The sequence below is a fragment of the Bubalus bubalis genome, chromosome 22, assembly GCF_019923935.1.
Source record: "Bubalus bubalis isolate 160015118507 breed Murrah chromosome 22, NDDB_SH_1, whole genome shotgun sequence".
Taxonomy (NCBI): domain Eukaryota; kingdom Metazoa; phylum Chordata; class Mammalia; order Artiodactyla; family Bovidae; genus Bubalus; species Bubalus bubalis.
The window spans coordinates 22,240,314-22,261,652 of record NC_059178.1 but is presented as its reverse complement, the minus strand read 5'-3'; the positions used below and the strand labels follow the sequence as shown (position 1 = coordinate 22,261,652).

General features: G+C 42.0%; 1 protein-coding gene across 5 annotated transcripts in view; it reads left to right on the top strand.

Moving 5' to 3' along the window:
* Window positions 1-1,242: 1,242 nt before the first annotated feature.
* The window catches only part of ARHGAP28 (Rho GTPase activating protein 28), a 141,221-nt gene continuing 121,124 nt past the window's right edge, over window positions 1,243-21,339 (top strand). For 4 of the 5 annotated variants that reach the window (XM_044934745.2, XM_044934744.2, XM_025273592.3 and 1 more), the window contains exon 1: window positions 1,243-1,524. In XM_044934745.2, the coding sequence (XP_044790680.1) occupies window positions 1,349-1,524 (176 nt within the window). In that variant the 5' untranslated portion in view covers window positions 1,243-1,348. The remainder of the gene's footprint in view (window positions 1,525-21,339) is intronic. The other variant, XM_025273591.3, reaches the window with a different exon arrangement.

Here is a 21,339-nt window from a genome sequence, read left to right as displayed (position 1 = left end):
GCTTTACCTCTAAGCCACACGGGGAAGCCCCACTACCTACCTTACAGGATTGTTCAAAGAGCTAATGTATAGGATCAGTAAATGTTAGTCATTATTATCCCACCTTTTAATCAACCAAACATTTTCTAAAAAGCCATTTTGGATTATTGTTTGTTTTTGTCTTCCCAGTTTCTGAAAGGGCAATGAAAACAAATGTCTCCCTTCTCCGTGAAAGTGAAGGAAGCAACAGAGAGAACCAGCATGTACTTGGTGAGATTACTCTCTGGTTCAGGGATACAGAAACAGACCCTGAGAGATTAAGTCTTAGCAGGACCCAGGTCGCCCCTCAGTAAGGGGTAACCTAGGTTCCCAGGGGAGAGTAAGTGCCAGCAAGTCAAGCGCCTGGACAGGGCGGGCCTTTTTATAGGGTGAGATGTTTTGCTTCTCTTTTTCATCGATTAGAAAGAGTGTTCTTTAAAGATGCATTTCAGACCCCAAATTTCTGAATATGCTACCTTTACCCGCCTCCCTGCCGGGTCCCTGGACCCCTCTGCAATAACCACCTCTGGGAAGAACATGCTCTCTTCGCCTAAGGATCAAGTCTAGTTTTCTGACATTCCAAAGGCAGTATCTGAATTTGATGGGGATGGGGAGGAGGGCAGGGACGCGGGGCCAGGCCGAGTTTGGTGGTTGTGGCACCCAGGGTGAGGGAGGTGCTCGGCCTGTCGCAGGAGGGCAGTTCCTGCCCCAGAGGCAATCAAGTCCACTGTAACCGGACTAAGTAAACAGCAACGTAATCCGCTTCTTCAATTTTTGATGTGGATGCTTTAAATGAGAGAGTCCCATCTTCTCCCTCTCCTCCCCACGTTGGAGGCGGCCCTTCGGCCGCTCAGCACGGGCTCCCAGGCGCGGTTTTTTCTCGGCTCCAAGCTGCCTAGCAGGAAACGCTCCCGGCCGCGGGATAAGCCTCCCGCTGGAAGGGGTGGGGGCGGGGGCAAGAAAGGGAAAAAGGGAAAGAAACAAAAGCGAGAAACTAAAAACAAAAGCGAGAAACAAAGGCGAGAAACAAAAACTTGACCCGAGCGGCCAGCGCGAGCCTCCGACGACCGCGGCGGGCTTCGGGTTTCCCAGAAGCGGGGATCCCACACCCCAGCCACCCCAACGCCACCCCCGGCCCCCCGCCTCTCCCTCCCCGCCCCAGCCCCCGGGGCTGGTGGGCGTGGACTCGAATCCATGCTAATGAGCCGCGCGGCGGGCGGGGCGGCGATCCCGCGCCCCTGACAGCCCGGCCGCGGGAGGAGCCCCGGTCGCGGGAGCCCGACGGCTGCGCCTCCCCGCCCCGCCGGGGACCGGGCCGGTGCGCTGGCCCATGCTGGTCCCCGCCTTTGTTCTCCGGCCGGAGTGGAGCCATGCGCGGCTGACGATGGAAGTGGAGGACTCGGGCGGCGTGGTGCTCACCGCCTATCACTCGTACGCGCGCCCCCCGCCGCCCAGCCCCGAGCCGCGCTGCGCGCCCCGGGCGACCGCCAGCCTCCCCGGCAGCAGGTACCCACATCGCCCACCGGGCACGAGTCTCCTGGGCTGGGAGGTGGGGGGTGGTGGTTTCACAGGCAGCTGGGTTTTCTGCCAGATCAGAGGACCACCATCGTCCGATTTCAAGTTTTAGTGGACGCGGTGAGTGAGCCTGTGGTTCTTTGTATTGTCCTCTGAAGACGTTGGCCAGGAGAGGTTAGCAGAGTTGTGTTCTGATACAACTTGCTGGTAATAGGCATATGACTCGTTTCTGCCAGATTCATCTATTGAACTATTGGAGAATTAAAAAAAAATGAAGCAGCAGCAGAAAATAGAAAAGAAAGTAAAATGTATTATCTTAAACCTGCAAACACTATCGAGAACTTTTTAGTAACATTTCACATTAGCTAAAACACAGATGGAGAGATTCTCCAAAAAGGAAATCTCCGTAGACCTTTAAAAACGATTTTACTTATAGATTAAAAAAAAAAAAAAAACTTTTGAATGTATACATACATTGGTGTCACTGTTGTTTTATTGCTAATGTTGACTGTTTATAAATGCAATTCTAATTTTCCTTTAGGTCAGAAGAGGTCTGAAAGCTTTTCACTATGTGCATTTTAGATTTCATAAATCAGGGATCTAGCTTAATTACGTTATTGGTGTTCATCTATTTGACGCAAGATCAAGGCTGGCAAGACTTCTGTTAAGTAAACGAATGTAAGACCCTTAAAAAGTTATCTTGGATGTTCAGATATATTACACTAGTAAGTGAGATGGTTTGATGTCTCGGACACATATTTAGGGGAAATAGTATTTGTTTAAATGTGACTATCTGCCATGCATCCATTGAGCAATGGTTTTCTTTACCAGTGGGGAGTTTGAGTGGTGTGCTTTTCTGCATGTTTATTTTCAGTAATTTTTTTCTCTTGTTTTTATCTTTAGTTGTGATAAGGATTACTTGTTCCCTAATTTAATGGACTTGCAAGGCTTTTTGCAGATTGTTACTTTATTTCAAGAAGTATCCTCTTGGCTAGCATCCATGAGAAGAACAACCTGCATTGGCATGAGACCTGGGCTGGGCTTGGCTAACAAAGAAAATATCATTTCTTTCAAAAAGAGCAGGTTGAGTGAAATCTAATTTTTATATAAGGACAATGAGAAAATAACATTTTTTCCTTCCAGTTTTAAGAGCCGTGCACAGTATTTTAAAGGCTAATTGAAGGTACAAACATGTGTTTGTCTTTCGGGTATTTTCTTTTCTAAGCATGATGGTCGACTCTAATCACTCAGATTATGAGGAACTAAATAGACATACTGGTGAGAGGTGGGGGCCGGGTTTGCACATTGCTAGCTGGTCCTGGTGTGGCTGCCCCCGTCTGTAGCCCTCTGCAGCTGTCTAAGAGTGGAGCCAGATCATGCCCTTTGGGCTATCCGAAATTACATCCCTTTCCAAAGCAGGCTGGAGAAGTTCCATCTGCTCAGCATGTGGTCTTCTGGGATAATAATACATGAGAGCAGGAGTTGCCTATCCCAGCTGGTGCTTTACCGTACAGTTGCCAATTAGACCTATGTTGCCTCAACTTTGCATCTTTGGTGACTGCCCTGCACCCCCTGTGGGGGAACCTTTGTGCCCCTCACCCTCTGATGCAAGAGATAGATGACCCCTGCCCCCTGCAACCGAATTGTGAGAGAATAGCTCAGTTCCTCGGTTCTCAGTAACAGCAATCCAAAGGAGGTCCCTGTTCTTACAGGGAGCCCGAGGACACCATCAATCATGCGTCTGATAACAGAAATAATCAGGCCTGAATTATTAACCTTTGACTCACTAACTACTGATCAATACTCCCTTTCAAGCCAAGGAGCAAGAATGTATTGTTCCACTTATGAAGAGAGCACTCTCTCTTTCAAGAGTACCCTCTCCTTGAAATTGCTTACATATGTGTAGCATATTTGTGGAGTAGTGACCAGGGTGGCACTAGGAAGCATGGGCTATTGTATCTGATTTCCTGAGTATCAACATTCTTTAGCTCTGGGTAGCGTAGTTTATTTCAGAGCAAGTCATCTGCTTATTCTCCAAGCCTATACTTCATCTAACTTTATGTGCTTTTGATTTTTTTTTCTTTTGGCCTATTTTTTTTCCCACTAAAATATAGTTTCTCTCCCTTTCTCTTTCTCTCTCGCCCTCTCTTCTATTCTCTTTTCTTCACTGTTGTATCCTGAGTGCCCAGATCAGTGTCCAGCCACTGCAGGAGATCAATAAGTTAATGAATTCCTACCAAATGGCCAAGGTAAAATGGAAGCATTTTTAACAGCATGAGTCAACCTATTTGCACCTACTATGTCCCAGAAACACAGTAGGCATTAGTGATACAACGATGAATGAAATGAAAGAGCCTGCCTTGAGAACGTAGCCTTGTACCTTTCAGACCAGTAGGATTTTTAGAAAAAAGCTGGAAATAAGTGGTACATTTCAAAATCAAGAGGCTTCAGATATGAACTTCAGTTTCCCATTAAAAAAAAAAAAAACAAAGGATCCAACAACTCAGGCCTGCACAGGCTGAAGCTTCATAGTGGCTTCTCCATTTCACACCTCTCCCTGTTACTCTTCAACACTGAAGATGGGTGTCCGTTGTAATTTTTTGGGGGGCCTGCCCATTTTATTTTATTAAAGTATCCAGTATAAAGTACACTTGCCAGTTACTCAGGCTTGAGGTCAGACTGCCAGACTCTGTTCATCACTTATACCGTTTCCTACCATGTGACCTTGGGGAGCCTGCTTCAGCTACTTAGACTAGTGTCTGACACCAAGGAAGACACTATTACTGCTTTTAATCACAGTTGTTGATGTCAAGAGGAGTAAAATGTTTTTGATACCTATTTTCCATACTTACTCATGCAGGAAAGATACTCAAGTACTAAGCATTTGTTGGGAGTGAAAAAGCAATTCCTTATTTCACAAACATCTATATTTACATTCTGTTGTAAGGATAAAAGAGAATGAAGGATTATAAATTCTCAGTTCTGTTAAAACAGATGGTTGGAGTTGTCCTTAGCTTAGAATCATGTGATTTTTAGGAAGCTCAGTTCCTAGACCTTTATTCAGAATTGAGAGTGAAATATATGTTCAAAATGATTTCACTTAGAAAATGAAAAGTAGCTGAAGATGAAGATAGATATTTTGTTTTTTAAAGGTTTCCTAAATTATATGCAAATAACATATACAACATTTTTTGGTGAAGGTACAGTTTAAATGACCATGAGTATTTCTGATGTTTTTCCAAAGATACCATAAACTTCCTGAAAGAGGACAAAAATAGAGTAGGAAAAAGAGCCAGCTGTTCCTCAAAAACAAATAGAGAAGCTCCCCAAGGTTATCCTAGGAATTCTAACTCTACGGCAATTTTAAAACTTTCATCCAGGCCATATTGTTTCCTAATAGCATAACTATTCATCCTAATGGGGATGATTTGATTAAACTAGAATTAGTGATGAATAGAAAGTGAATATTTTATTTGTGGAGAAGACTAAAATTAACAACTTTTAGTGACGTATTTATGGGTACTTTCCTGGAAAAAAATTAATTAATTATAAAAAGACATTTATTTCAAGGTGCCAACTCTCATTCAGTTAAGTATTAATGTAGGTCCATGTGAGCTTACAAACATATACACAGGTACACCAAATTCTGGGGCCTAGTAGGTATACTTTCTAGAGGATTCAGAAAGAGTAATGGAACTAGAATTCTTTGGAGAGAATAAGGTATTTAGAGATCATTCCTCATATGATAGTTGAAACTGGAGTAGGTGTCTCTGGTTTCTTTTTACAGCGGGGTCCTTGCTGATTGTAGGTGGCTCCATGTGTAGAGCTGTTGGAAAACATCTGGCACATTTTCTTTGATTGTGTCCTTTGGCTAAATATTTTGCCATTTGCTCTGTCCATTTTTATCTTGCGCTGTTCTCCCTGATCATTAATCCTTAATGTTTCCAAACAAATTCAGGGAACTTAGAGTGTTGTAGAATCATTAACTTTCCCTTAACTCTTTTTTTTAATTTTTAAAAAATTAATTTATTTTAATTGGAGGATAATTACAATATTGTGGTGGTTTTTGCCATACATAGACACGAATCCACCACACGTGTACATGTGTCCCCTCATCGTGAACCCACCTCCCACCTCCCTCCCCACTCCATCCCTCTGGATTGTCCCAGAGCACCGGCTTTGAGTGCCCTGCTTCAGATTCCCTGGAGAAGGAAATGGCAACCCACTCCAGTATTCTTGCCTGCGAAATCCCATGGACAGAGGAACTTGGCGGGCTACAGTCCATGGAGTCGAAAAAAGCTGGACATGACTGAGTGACTAAACAATAACAGTACTAGTAACGAAACTATAGACTTTATTCTGATTTCACAAGTTTTTTTCACTAGGATTGGGATTTTTCTGTTGTAGGATTGCATCTGGGATTCCGTATTGCGCTTGGTCATGGTGCCCGAACCTCCTGCATAATCCACGACGGTCTGTTGTCTTTTGTGACCTTGCCACTTTAGAAGGACCAGTTGGTTGTTGTAGGCAGTCCCTCACTTTGGATTGGTCTTATGTCTTCTCTTGATTGGATAGAAGTTACGCATTTGGGGCAAGAATTTCACTGAATGATGTCAGGCCTTTCTCAGTACATCATTTTGGGGGTTCACAATGTCACGGTCTTGTTGATGTTAGCTCTCATCACCTGGTTAAGGTGTTGTTTGCAGGTTGTTACAGGTTTCCCTATGTAAATTCATCAGTATCTTGGGAGAATTTTTGATGGTGCTAACATCCTGTTAACTCCTCAAACTTTCTTCCTCTGATTTTCTTGTCCATATATCGATCTTGCCAATAACATTTATTACAGTGATGTTCTAATGATTTTCTATTTTACTCATTCCTTCTACATTTAATTTATTTTACAAACTATAAAATCTACATTCAGTATTCCGTCTAGTTTTATTATATGTGCCGTTTTTGCCCTTAAAAAGTCAACCAATATATTTTAACCTACTTTTTTTTTTCAGCTTTGCCACAGCATACAACAAAAAGGGTTAGTTTTACCCGGTCTGAGTTTGTGAAACCTATAATGATAAAATTCCTAATTTTCAAAGTACATTGTTTTTTGGAAGCAAAATTTTATTCCACAATCACAACATTGTTAACTGAAGGTACTCCAATATAAAGTTAAAGGTTAGTATGAAAGAGGCTTCCCAGGTGGTGCTGGTGGTAAAGAACCTGCCTGCCAATGCAGGAGACGTGAGATGTGGATTTGATTCCTGGGTCAGGAAGATCCCCTGGAGGAGGGCATGGCAGCCCACTCCAGTATTCTTGCCTGGAGAATCCAATGGACGAGGAGCAGGCTTCAGTCCACGGGGTCACAAAGAGTCAGACACGACTGAAGCAAAGTTGCTGAATTAAATGCTGTGTTCGGGGACGGTGGGTATTAGCGTCCACTTTGTCTGATTGGCTACCGAGGATGCTCTGGTGGGACTCTTCTCCCCTTAGCAGTGTCCCGAGATGTTACTTGAATGGTTTGCAGATGTGTCACATGAAATAAACATTCTAGTTTGCATATAGTCAAAATTTCTTCTCATTTCATCCCTAAACCAAGTTATTTCACTTCCAAAATCATTCCCATTCTCTGTTTTCTCAATCTGTGGTCTCCTGATACCAGTTCTAGCCAAGAATAGAAGTAAAATGGTCTATAGAAAAGCAATGGAAGAGAATAAAATGTTTCTCAGAAGAAAATTTTGGCAATAAAGTTTATTTAAACGATAGACTTTGTTTTGTTTTTAAGTCTCTTTGGATGAAAATATTAAGTCAAATGTATCTACAAATAGTGCAGAACCTAAATGACTGTCATCATTAAGAGGAGAATTGCAGCGCTATAGTATAGGCACTGACTGATGTGAAGTTGTTTGCTTTACAAGTGAGTAGCTTAGAGTTAGTTGCTTTGCTGTGCGCTTGAAACTGGCACAACATTGTTAACTGACTGCACTCCAATATAAAGCTAAAGGATAAAAAAAGTAAATAGCGTATGTTGGTGTATTGTTTTATTGCTTATGTAATTTAATGTAAATATTATTTATTGTTGCTATTTTTTTCTTTATTTTCAGGCAGATCTTAAAGCCATTAGTGGTACTTTTGTTCTTTCTAATACTGCTATTTTTAACATGCTTCGTGATTTACTTTTGATTAGATAGTCAAGCTGGTTAGAACTGTGTAAAGAAGATGCTGTTCAAACGACTAAAATATATAATCTCAGGAGAAATTTTGATAGCATTTATTTCCATTTCTTTGAGAATTTTTTGGTTTTCTTGTTTGCATTCATGTTTTGCTGTGGTCTGGTTACTTGAGTTAGTGGGTTTTGTATAATGTTCTGTCTTTTATAACATGGAATTCCATGCGTCCATTGTTCTGAGAATATTAGAGGATGTGCAGCAAAATGTTAAGGTTGTGTGGGAAAACTTAGAGTGGAAACTAAAAGTAGTGGATTGTTTTTATTATATATCATCTTCCTAAATATTCACAGTTCATGACATATTCTTTGAGTATCAGATGTTTTACATCAGTCTTCAATAAATGAATATTACAGATAAAACTGTCCATTTGACAGACATTCAGTGCCAAGTAATTCCAGGCGTGGGAGGACATCTACTAATGTCAAGTTGAGAACCAGCTGTGGTGTCTCGTGTTGCTCTTAATAACTGATTAAACCTGTGCATTCCATTTCTGATCCCTTTGACAGATAGATGGTGACTGCACACAGACACATAATACCAAGGACAGGAAGCAGAAGGAGGAACTGGAAACCAAAGAGAGGAGTATGTAGTAGTTTTAAATTGTCCAACATCTGAGATCTATGTGTACCGTCTTAGTCATTCTAAGTTGTATATCTTTTATGTATAAGAGAGAAATCTTTATTCCTATGTTAAATTTTCTGGCCAGTGGACCAGATTTGCTTTTGTAACTCTGTAATGTATAAGGAAAAGAATTCCTTCGAAGTTTCCTGTTCAGTGTTTAGAAAACAATGGACATGCGTTTGTCTTTATACAAAGACCTGTCAACAGATTTATATTTTTTAGAGCTATAGAGAAACCTGACAGGTGTTTAGAACAAAAAGGTTAAACTTACTAAAATGCCATTTTAACTAATAATATGATGTTTGATCTCTTTCCTTCCCACTTTTCCCCGCCTTCATTACCATACTGAAAAAAACCAACAGAGTCGCCAAAGTTAACAGGTCAGTGGTTGGGACTGAACCCATATTTAAGTGGCTGGGGATATAAAGCAAAACAGAAGAGGATAAATGTTGTTAAAGAAGAAAGGACTAAGCTTCCTTTCTGAAGATTTCCTTGACAGTCGTAGCCAGAAGTTGTCACCTACCATAACAATAATGATCATTTGCTAATTCATCACATGCTGTCCTGTGGTGTCAATTCTGGTTTTTTTTTTCCCCAAAAAGTCCTCATTTTATTGATAGCTTACGGTGCTTGGCATGCACTGTCTCATTTAATCCTTCCCACAATCCAGTGACGTAGGAGGAAACTGAGGCACAGAGAATCAGCCTGAGATCACATAGCAAGGTGATGACTGTCTTTCAGAAACTGGTGCTTAGAACCTGTTATTTAAATCTTGAAACATTATTTCGTATATTATGAATTTAGTGTTTTTCTGCTGCAATTTGGTTATAGGTTTATTGAGAGCAGGGACAGCATTATCATATCCCCACTTAGCAACCAGCAATAGTAACTCTCCCACAGTAGATATTATGCTTCAGTTCAGTTCAGTTCAGTCGCTCAGTCATGTCCGACTCTTTGCGACCCCATGAATCGCAGCACGCCAGGCCTCCCTGTCCATCACCAACTCCCGTAGTTCACTCAGACTCACGTCCACCCAGTCAGTGATGCCATCCAGCCATCTCATCCTCTGTCATCCCCTTCTCCTGCCCCCAATCCCTCCCAGCATCAGAGTCTTTTCCAGTGAGTCAACTCTTCACATGAGGTGGCCAAAGTACTGGAGTTTCAGCTTTAGCATCATTCCTTCCAAAGAAATCCCAGGGCTGATCTCTTTCAGAATGGACTGGTTGGATCTCCTTGCAGTCTAAGGGACTCTCAAGAGTCTTCTCCGACACCACAGTTCAAAAGCATCAATTCTTCGGCGCTCAGCCTTCTTCACAGTCCAACTCTCACATCCATACATGACCACAGGAAAAACCATAGCCTTGACTAAACGGACCTTTGTTGGCAAAGTAATGTCTCTGCTTTTCAATATGCTATCTAGGTTGGTTATAACTTTCCTTCCAAGGAGTAAGCATCTTTTAATCTCATGGCTGCAGTCACCATCTGCAGTGATTTTGGAGCATCAAAAAATAATGTCTGACACTGTTTCCACTGTTTCCCCATCAATTTGCCATGAAGTGATGGGACTGGATGCCATGATCTTCGTTTTCTGAATGTTGAGCTTTAAGCCAGCTTTTTCACTCTCCACTTTCACTTTCATCAAGAGGCTTTTTAGTTCCTCTTCACTTTCTGCCATAAGGGTGGTGTCATCTGCATATCTGAGGTTATTGATATTTCTCCTGGCAATCTTGATTCCAGCTTGTGTTTCTTCCAGTCCAGCGTTTCTCATGATGTACTCTGCATAGAAGTTAAATAAGCAGGGTGACAATATACAGCCTTGACATACTCCTTTTCCTATTTGGAACCAGTCTGTTGTTCCATGTCCAGTTCTAACTGCTGCTTCCTGACTTGCATATAGGTTTCTCAAGAGGCAGGTCAGGTGGTCTGGTATTCCCATCTCTTTCAGAATTGTCCACAGTTTATTGTGATCCACACAGTCAAAGGCTTTGGCATAGTCAATAAGGCAGAAATAGATGTTTTTCTGGAACTCTCTTGCTTTTTCCATGATCCAGCAGATGTTGGCAATTTGATCTCTGGTTCCTCTGCCTTTTCTAAAACCAGCTTGAACATCAGGAAGTTCACTGTTCACATATTGCTGAAGCCTGGCTTGGAGAATTTTGAGCATTACTTTACTAGCATGTGTATGCTTAGTATTGATTTAATAATTTTTTTTGCAAGCATGACTATTCTGTTTAAATGGAATAAGCATGGAGTGAGTTAATTGTGAATGGATATAGTTTGAGAAATTTTGTTACCCCTTGAAGGGAAATAATGAGATTTTTTTTAAATGTAAAAGTTGCATTCTTGCTCTCTTGCAGTCTTATTTAGGTAACAGTATTTTAAAAATGGACAAAATGTATTATAGAAGTCATTTAGCTTGAACATGGAAGTGAGATCCAAGCAATTTTGAGTTATAGGAAATATTCCCAGGTCTCTTTTTTAGGCAGAAGGAAGGGAAGGCATTTTTTTAATCCTTTAACCTGTAGGTTCATGTTCTTAGAATTTTTTCATTTTAGTTTTATCAATTGTTTTCTCTAACTACTAAGACAGATTTCTATGGCTAAAAACATATGTTTCATTTTGTTCTTTCCATGTGATCTATAACATAGTAGTTCTTAATGCAGGTCAAGAAACAGGCTCCATGAGAATTAACGGGGTTTTCCTTTTGTCTCTCCTAATATTCAGTCAGGTTTTCACTTTATCTTGACTCTGAAACCAACCAAGGGATAAGCAGCTCCTGGACCTTGCCTTTGTGCAGACCAGGTCTGTTCTAAATGTTGCTCGAAAACGTAGGATAAGTTGAGCTAGATTGTACAGTCCAGTCTGGACTCTGGGCCATCCCTGGTCTCCTGTCTGCCTGAGCACAGTCCTTGTCCCTCAGTGACCCTGGAGCCACGGATGATGCTGAACCAAAATTGGGCTTCAAGGATTTCTGTTTAGAAAACAAACCCAGGGCTCATTGCAGTCTGGACTTGAATCTTCTGGAGAGGTCAGAGTCCACAGAGTGGCCTCCAGGCACTTGTGTTCATTTTCCAGGGGATTCATTTTGATCAGCTTTGTTTTTCAGAACACTGGAACTATTAAAGACTGGACGGTCATTTTAGTTAAACATAAACAGTGTGGTCTGGGCTTCTCTGCCAACTGCCATGTCTTTAGAAGTGTTCTCTATTTTTAACCAGCCGAGTTGTTCAGAGTATATTACTAATAGGAACTGAGCATCCTGAAAAAAAAGTAATGAGTGAGGACTAATCTCTGTGGTTCAGCTGGGGAGCAAAGAATGGAAAAGGGCCTTGTGGAATGCGTCAGGGCTCTGATTTTGTCCTGCCGACCCCTGGTCACCCGCTCACATTACCGCGGCACCTACGCTGGCCCAAGGCATGGACAAATGTGTTCTGGGAGCAGTCAGGCCAACAACAAGGAAAACATGGAGGCGGGGGAAACCGGAGACTTGATGGGAGACCATTAAATGTCCAGAACTGGAGAAAAGGTGGTGACCGTTATGAGAATGACATTTCCTTAGCTTCCTTTCAAACACTATTACGACTCCCCATGCTCGTTATCTCACCAGACTTAACTTGGAGAGCCTCGAAAACACACTCGCTGTGACTTTTCATTGGCATCTTAAAGAAAAACATTTGCTGACCTCAGTCGAGCAGGCAATTAAATGGGAAAAGCGCTGACTGTTAAGTTTCCGCAGATTCTGTTTTGAAAGAACAGATGATGCCTGGCCCCTGTGATTTTTAACATACCACGACTTCACTTCTCTCCTCCTCACTTAGAAAGCTCAGTGATTACAAGGTCCACTTGGCAACTATTTTGGTAAAATCAAAATTGTGCTTAGTTGCAGAAAGCCCCATGCCAGAGGACTCCCCCCTCTTCAGTTGCTGGAAGCTGGTAATTGGAAAAAGCAGGCCACGCTCTGCTTGTTTAAAGCTGTGTCATCCTTTGTGGGGCAGTGAGTCAACACCAGCTAAAACAACATGAGTCATTGTTTAGAAGAAGCCTAGGAGAAGCTGGTTTCAATTATACAGTCCTAAATAGACATGATACTACTCTTATCTATACTCTAAAAAAGTTTTATTGTGGAAGTTAAGGAACATTAGCACCCATTCTCTTTAGAGTTCATGGAAGTATTAATACAATACTTAGCTACTCAGAGGACTTTTGAAGGGGTCTTAAGAAGGAACTCTCTTCAGTTAATCTAAATTTTACACTTATTTCTTCTTCTGTCTCTTCCACTCCCCACCCCCACCTGTCTGCTCATACCCAGTTCAGATCATTGCAGTTTTAATCTGGTTTCAGAGCTGTTGGGTTAAAATCTATAAATTCGCAGTTGTTGTCTTGTAACTGTTTGCTGCTTCTGTTCCAAGATCCCCCTGTGTCTTTATTTCTCTGGAGAGGAACGGATAGCTTTAAGGTGCACCATGATTGTGGGGCAGAGAAACTCTTTGGAAAGCTAATGCACTGATCCAAGTAAAGACAATGAGAGTCTAGACGAGGATACAGATACAAGGGAATAATAAGGGAAGCCTGTGGGGAAAACAGCAATGAAGTTGGTGTGATTTGGTGATTAATGCATACAGGGGACCAGGAAAAACTCTTTTGAGTTTTTGTTTTGAAGTGTTATGAACTGAGGCTTCCCTCGTAGCTCAGCTGGTAAAAAGTCCGCCTGCAATGCACAGACCCCGGTTCGACTCCTGGGTTGGGAAGATCCGCTAGAGAAGGGATAGGCTACACACTCCAGTATTCTTGGGCTTCCCTGGTGGCTCAGCTGGTAAAGAATCTGCCTGCAGTGTGAGAAACCTGGGTTCCATCCCTGAGTTGGGAAGATCCCTTGGAGAAGGGAATGGCTACCCACTCCAGTATGCTGGCCTGGAGAATTATACAGTCCATGGGGTCAGAAAGAACTGAAATTGAGAATTCTGATGGATGAGCAGAAAGTGAACTGGAGAAATTTAGCCTGTGAAATTTGGAACTCAGCTGATGTACCCAGCTCAGTTCAGTTCGGTTCAGTCACTAAGTCATGTCCCACTCTTTTTGACCCCATGGACTGTAGCACACCAGGCTTCCTTATTCCTCACCATTTCCCAGTTTCTTCAAATTCATGTCCATTGAGTCAGTGATGCCATCCAACCATATTGTCCTCTGTTGTTTCCGTCTCCTCCTGCCTTTAATCTTTCCCAGCATCAGGGTCTTTTCCAATGAGTTGGCTCTTTGCATCCGGTACCCAGCTGATAGTTGGCTATACAAGTTGGAAACTCGGGCAGGAGATCAAGGCTGAGAGTTCTAAACTATTTACTCGCGGGAGACTTCAGCATTTGAGAGATGGCTAAAACTGGGACTGGATGAGATCTGGCAGGAGATTATAGTGTCTCTGTAGAGACAGCAGTGGAGCGAAGGTGGAACCCAAGGAGCAGCGCCAGGTGGAGTGAGGTAGAGCTTTGGGGACCTCTGATGGAGACTATTTGGGAACTTTCTGGAAGCTCAGGCATCAGACTTAGAATGAGTGGACAGCTGTATCAGGTATCTAAATGACCAGTAAGGTCAAAACTAAACATTGTCCACAGGCTTTGTAGTGTAGATAACAATGGAGACCTTTGCTAGCCTGGGTCTGATGGAAGTGAGAGGGAGAAGCCTGTTTGCTGCAGGTTGGAGAGTGACTGAGGTCAGGAAGCAGAGGCGGCCAGGGGAACCTATTGTCAAAGCTTAGCTGTGGGAAGGTGGAAAGAGGAAGGCAGGACCAAGAGCGGAGCTTTTAAAATGAACTGAATATTGGCCAAAAGTCAAGAAAGAAACCTAGCACTTCTAAAATGTAAGACTTGAACACACTTGAGCTCCTGCTTATAATCCCGTGATAACATTTCTGCGTGTAGGATGAGCCTTTATCACTAGGCCCACAGTGGTGTGTCAGCGCTTCTGGGAAGGGAACACTGTTTACTTCATGGCTGACTCTTTCACTGCCTTCCCCCTCCCCCGTTAAAGAGCCTGACACTCAGTAAGAGTCTTAACAAATTGCTGCTGAGTAAACCCTGCGGGGGCTGATCTGTGTAAATGTGGCCTCTCCTTCGGCCAAGGAGCTGTTAGGGAAGTCTTTCAAAATCTCAGCGTCGCTTCCTCTGTGAGGGCTTCCTCCTCCCCAAGCCACACTGCTCACTCCACCTCTGCGCCTTCTCTGCCTCTATACTCCTCTTATTACGCTTATCCGCTACTTAATAGTAAGACTTATGTGGCTGACCTTTCTAAAGATGAGGAGGTTGTTGATGCCCTGGACCATGTCTTATTCATCTCAGGTCCCTGGCACATACATGCTTATCGAGTAAGTGAACAATTAATTCACTAAATAATAGTGAAGGTATTTTAAATATATGATCATATTTTCATAATTGGCTATAATGTTGAGCCTAGAAGTATTAGAAATGTTGGACTGGTGTTGTGTTGGAGAATATACCATCCTGATTTTGCATACTACCTGCTTTCCCAGAATCTACCAAACTAGCCTTTGGTCATAGGATAACATAAACTCTTTGATGATATGCTGTGAAGTAAAGATAGAAATCAAAGCTGGCAACAATTGTAAATGAACATGTCTTGACACATAAAACGAGAGCAGCATGGATAATGAAAAGAAGGTAAATATAGCCTCCATTGTTTCAAAGATTAAATTTTGCTCAAGGGTCACTTCGCTTATTAAAACAAGAAGAATTTAAACTGATTTTTACAATAAAAGCGAAATTGAGCAACCTTCTACTGAGCCTCTGTATGCCATATACCCTATCAGGTTCTGGGGCTGCAAAAATGGTTACTCGCCTTTCAGTGAGAATAGATGGACTGTCATCAGGCATTTCAGTGGCATCTGAAGTACAGCTCGTTGAGGGTAGAAGTGATGTCTCTCTCTCTCTGTGTGTCCCAGCATTAGCCCCCAGGCCCAGAGTGGACATTCAGTATCTGAATGGTGGGAAGAATGATGGAGGAAAATCTCATGAGATGCTCTGGGAAAGCAGAGAAGGTGTAACTAACACTTAGGGCTACATTGTTGAGGATAAGAAGTGGTTAAGGAAGGCATCTGGGAGGGGTCATAGCTAGATTAAGTCTTAAAGAATGAGCCTGGATTAACAGGAGGAAGGAGACTGGGAAGAGTGTTTTGTCAGGAGCACCAGTCTGGGGAAAAGGAACAGCACACGTAGCCATGGTTGCTGGTGTGCTGAGGCTGGGTAACAGGAGACCAGCCAAGGGGGAGGGACCACTCACTGTGCAGTCTGGGGAAAATGATGGAGGCAGACTGAGCTTGGTTACATGTCCAGTTTTCTCATTAGGGTAATGAAGGGCTTCTACAGGCTGACCTCTAGGATCCCTCCTAACATAGAAATTCTCTTATTCTCTACAGTTAATTTGGTAAAGAAGGCAATCAGATAATCCTGGATTTTTAACCAAAACATGGATTCCTACCTGTCCTCATTTTGTAATAACATCTTTCCCCTTCTCCATTAACTCTGCTTATGTAGATGATCTCTTGGGTACTTCTGTGGTCTGTGCGGGAAGCATGTATTGTCTCATGTAGTACCTTTGATTACTCTTAACCAAAATCTGATTCATTTCAAAGAAGCTACCAAAGTTAGAATGACTTGTCAGTAAGGCCTGTGTCTTTCATATTTTCTTTGAAAAATACAGCCGGTCCAATAAGCAGAACTGATTTTTGTTTTTCATATGATTGTAAGTTGGTAGCCCAGGTAATAGCTTCCCTGGTGGCTCAGACAGTAAAGAATCTGCCTGAAATGCAGGAGACCTGGGTTCAGTCCCTGGGTTGGGACGGTCCCCTGGAGAAAGAAATGGCAACCCTCTCCAGTATTCTTGCCTGGAAAACCCCATGGACAGAGGAGCCTGGCGGGCTACAGTCCATGGGGTCACAAAGAGTCGGACACAACTAAACGACTAAGACACACACAGCCCAGTTAATAGGGGTGTTAGGTACTGTTGAAGAGTGCCATGGCCTTTTATGGTTTTTTGTTCACATTTAAAACAGTATTTATTCATAACTTAATTTTTGAAAGATAAATTTTCTTAATGTCATACTTCTAGTTATATTGGCACAAAATTAGAATAAATTTAATATGATTTAAATAAAGCAGAGATTTCCAAGAAATATGTGAACATATTCTATATTTTCTCTGTGTTTTTCAATAGTCCAGCACACGTACACGCAATTTAAGGAGGAAAATATGGTTCAACTATTTCCTCATTTTCTGCTTTTGAGCTTTTGTGAAAGACCAAGTCCCCCAGTTGAGATATCTGAGGACTTACTGCTGGCACATGCCTGTGAGAGAGATGGGCATGGAGGCCAAGAACCACCCACCCCTGTCTTCTCCTGTCTCTCGTCACCTCAACCACTCCTATGGCAAGAAATTAATATAATGGCAATGATCTTGAAGATCATCAAGATTTTTGAAACACAGCCTCAAAAAAGCTTTTATTTAGTGATAATAGTCACTTGAAAAAGTGAAAGTGTTAGTCACTCAATTGTGTCTGACTCTTTGCAACTCCATGGACTGTAGCTCACCAGGCTTCTCTGTCCATAGAATTCTCTAGGCAAAAATGCTGAAGTGGGTAGCCACTTCAGTATTAAATGTACTTACATATTAAAGGTATTAATGTAGTAAATGTACTTAATACATTTAAAAGTTGAGATATGCTCAATATACAGTAAAATTCACAGTTGATTCAGCTAGTTGACTTTTAACCCACGTAACTACCATCCAAAGTAAGATACAGAACACTTCCATCACTCTAAGAATCTCCTTCACACCCCGTTTATATCCTGCCAGTTTCTGACTTCTACCACCATACATCAGTATTGCCTATTCTTGGAAGTCGTATAAACCGAACATTACAGTAGATACTGTTTTGTGTCTGCATTCCTTTACTCAGAATAATAGTTTTTGAAATTCAAACACATCATTTCATTAGAGCTTGAAAATGGTAAAAAGTGTATGTAGGCCTTTTGGTGGGTTCATTTTATTGTTATAAGTGTTTGTCATCCAGCTGTCCACAGACATTGGCTGTTGCATAAAGGAGAGGCTCAGGTGAGGGAGCAGGTTTAGATGAAAACCCGTCACAGGATTAGAATCTGGAGCCTCAGCTCTGTTGTGAAAGTGAAAGTGAAGTTGCTCAGTCATGTCCGACTCTTTGTGACACCATGGACTGTAGCCTATCAGGCTTCTCCATCCATGGGATTTTCCAGGCAAGAGTACTGGAGTGGGTTGCCATTTCCTTCTCCAGTGGATCTTCCTGACCCAGGGATCAAACCCGGGTCTCCTGCATTGCAGGCAGACGCTTTACCCTCTGAGCCACCAGGGAAGCCCTGTTGTAGACCCAGGCAAAATTGGGAAGTAAGCACATTTGTTTTTGGTTCCTGCTCAATTTGCTTGGACTTCTGGAAATCAAACCAAGGGTTGGCTAATAAAGAATGAGAGTTTTACATTTAGCAACACATTAATTGGTTTTAAACAGTGAGTATAATAAACACTTTTGTCCAAATAATTGTTTTAATGATGTGTGTGAGAAAAATAAGTAAGAAAATTAACTAAGAAAATAGACTTCTAGAGTGTCTGTCGTTCAGTCCATTCATCCATTTATTGTTTCTTTGAATTTCTTTCTTAGCACTTGTCTTCTGAGAGTCTTCTCCTGAGGGCACTGTGAAGAATCACAGCTAAACAGGATGGAGTTTCTGTGCTTGAGGGGCTTTTAAGGGAGCCTGAGGGCTTTGGAACCATGTCTTATTCAGCTTTATGCCTCCTGGAGAGGACACAAGCTTTAATTCCTAGAGGAATGGTGTTTAAGTTGGGCGCGTGTGTATACTGGGTAATGTAGGTTTATTGGTGTATGGGTAGGGTGTGGGGTAGAGAGGATGTACAAGGGGTCTCATACTCTAGCTCGGATGTCCTGTGGAATTGGTGAGGGAAGTAGTGGAAACGTCTATACAAATATTTGCAAGGTTTTATTTGCAGGATGGGATTGGCTCAACGAGTGGTCGAAGATGTGTCAGTTGTTACGGCCAAACCAATGAAAGTAAATTAAGGAGAGTACCTCACCATGGGTGTCTTCAACTCTGTTTAGATTTCTTTCAAAATGAATGAAAACTAGTTTTGCGAAAATCAGACCAGAGCATAAACTTAACTGTTTTAGAACTGTAAGAGAGTTTATTACCCACCCCCTACTCAACCCCACCCCCTCACAACAAAAATAACCCATATAAAATAGCTTATCCCGTGGGAGTCGCTGGCTTAATGGTAATCATAAGCATATGCTGGAATCCAAGTGCTTCAGCCAGAGTCCCATCCTCAGGCTTCACATTTAGCGTAGCTCTTACCCCCATTAGCTTGGCTTGTGGTTGGATGACACAGCTGGGTGTTGTGGATGACAGAATTTTCCTAGCATTGTGCACCAGAGGGATACAGGCAGGTGGGGAGAAGACTAGCTCAACACTAATGAAACCCTGACTATCACATGCATTCTGGTAATTCCATGAAGGCAAGAATGTTGCTAATAACAGAGCAGATTTTGTAGGTCGTCTCAAACTTGGTCAGCTGCAGTTAAGCCTGCGGCTGCTGGGCCAATGGAATGCACCCCTATTTGTTTTCGGAAGGTGGTAGATGAGATCCAGTTACAGGTTTTCCATCTTCCTGGAATTATGCTACCCCTAGAATAGAATTCTCCACATACCCAAGTGGGATTAGACCTCAGTTTTAGCAAGTATCCAATTAAATGAACCATTTACTGCATCAATACCTATTTTGGGGAACTATTTTATGTATAGGCTATCTTTGTGTGTATGTGTGTGTGTGTGAGAGGATGAATTTATTTAAAGCCAAATTACAAATTGTATTGTCAAAATTATTTGATGAAGTACTGAAGCAAGATAACTTCACAAACAGCATGCATGGCAGATGCTATCTTTTAATTTAAAATTAATTGCTCAAAGATATACAAATGAGAACCAAAGGTGCTGTACTTTATGTTTTCTTGATATCTCTAGCATGGGGACCTGAGTGATATTTTTACATATCGAAACAAGAAGGGTTCTTTTTTATCATGTAATTCTTAGCTTTTTCAAGTCCTAGAGCTCTTTGAGATGCTAATAAAAACCAGTGACCTCTATGAAAAGTACACATGTGTATGCTGTGCAACTTTGCATGCATTTTTCAGATGGTTCATGGACCACAAGTTAAGAAGATGTTGGTCAGATTATTCAAAATTTCCTCTCTACTTCCATCCAGGATATCTTTACACGTGTAGCTAGCACGACCTGGAGAGACCTCATATACCTGGAGAGAGCGCTCATGATAGCAAGTGTGTTTCTCAGGACCTAGAGATGAACTCTGAACAAGTGCAGACAAGTTCAGTATAAAAACAGCTAGAATGCCTGCTGTTCTGTGTGTGTCCCCCCAGTCAGGACACTTCCAGGTGGCCTGGTCATGATGGCCAGTATCTGGACTTGGGCATTTCTGGCTGGTGTGAGAAAGTCGGTGGGGCAGAAGCTGGGAGTTCTTGAGCTTATGGAATAATCCCTGTATGAAAAGGGTGTTTCTGTTCTCAGGGCTGAAAACGTTGGCAGGCAGCATCTAACAAAAGTACTGCGTTTTAGCCATTTCTCAAGGAAGGTTTAGAGGAGCAGAAATCTTTCAGTATTGCACATGTGGGGGGTGGGGATTTATAACTGTTTTCTAATAGCAAGATGAGGGAAATTGTTTCGTTTGGGCTTTTTTTGGACCCTCATTCCCACAGTCCAAGCCCCGTGTCCTGAATGGGAGTTTTCTGGGTGTTTCTAGTGCTTTTCTTGGATCCCTGTGCAGGTGTGTGCTCTGCACTTGAGACTGCTGGTCCCTAGTCTTGTGTGCCAAGACAGACAGGAAGATGTTTGCTTATGCCAATGAAGCATTTCTGAGATTGGAGTTAAAGCTTCGGGTCCATCTCTGGCCAATATAATTGTAACCACAAGGAGAAAAAGTTTGAGCTGAAAGCTAATTAGAGCAAACAAGTGACCTGATCTGTTTGCACATTATCTATTCAGTAGCTGTACCACAGTGGAAATAGATTCAGGAAAGGTGAGCTGAAGTCAGGAGTTGCAAATTAGTAACATGTCTTTATAGGGAAGTTAGAAATGAAGGAGCCAAACAGATACTGCTCTACCCTACAATGATTCCCTGGTGGTGCTGTCTGACAGAATTCTGGACTGGACAGATATTTCTCCTTATACAGGGTTTTATATTGTGCCTTGATTACATACAGCCTGATTGTATGTAATCAGTTTGGTTTCATCAAGCAGTTTATATCATATTTGAGGTCCCAAGAGTCCTTAGAAAACATCTAACCTTATTTTTCCAGTGAGGAAACAGATATTAAGCAGCTCAAGTCTCCCATATTCTAACATTTCTCTGCCACTTTTTATGGGAAGGACTCGTTACATCTTCTCATATTGTCTTGTTGTTCCTTTCCATAGAACATGCGGTATTCCAACAGGACACTCCTCTGTCCACAGACTGTCAGATGACATGTGTGTAACCAGACACTGGTGTTGGTGGGATGTGTGGCATCCATTGATTTAGGACTGCAGCCCTTCTCAGGTCGTGGGACAGAAGGCACATTTAGTGCAGTGTGGTTAGTCTGTCCTTTGAAAAAAAGTATTTTAACACCGGAAGATGTAATTATTTTGCACCAACGGATTTTCTCATATTGTCAAGTTTAGGTAGCTTCACGGATATACCCTTGGTGCTCATTTAAAATTCAGTGAGGACCTCAGAAAGGAAAAAGTACTACCTTCAAAATGTGGTTTCTTTAAAAAATTTTAAATAACTTTTTTTCCAGTTCTTTTGAGATATTATCAACATATAGCTCTGTATGTAGAGTGTCAGCATAGTTATCTGACTAT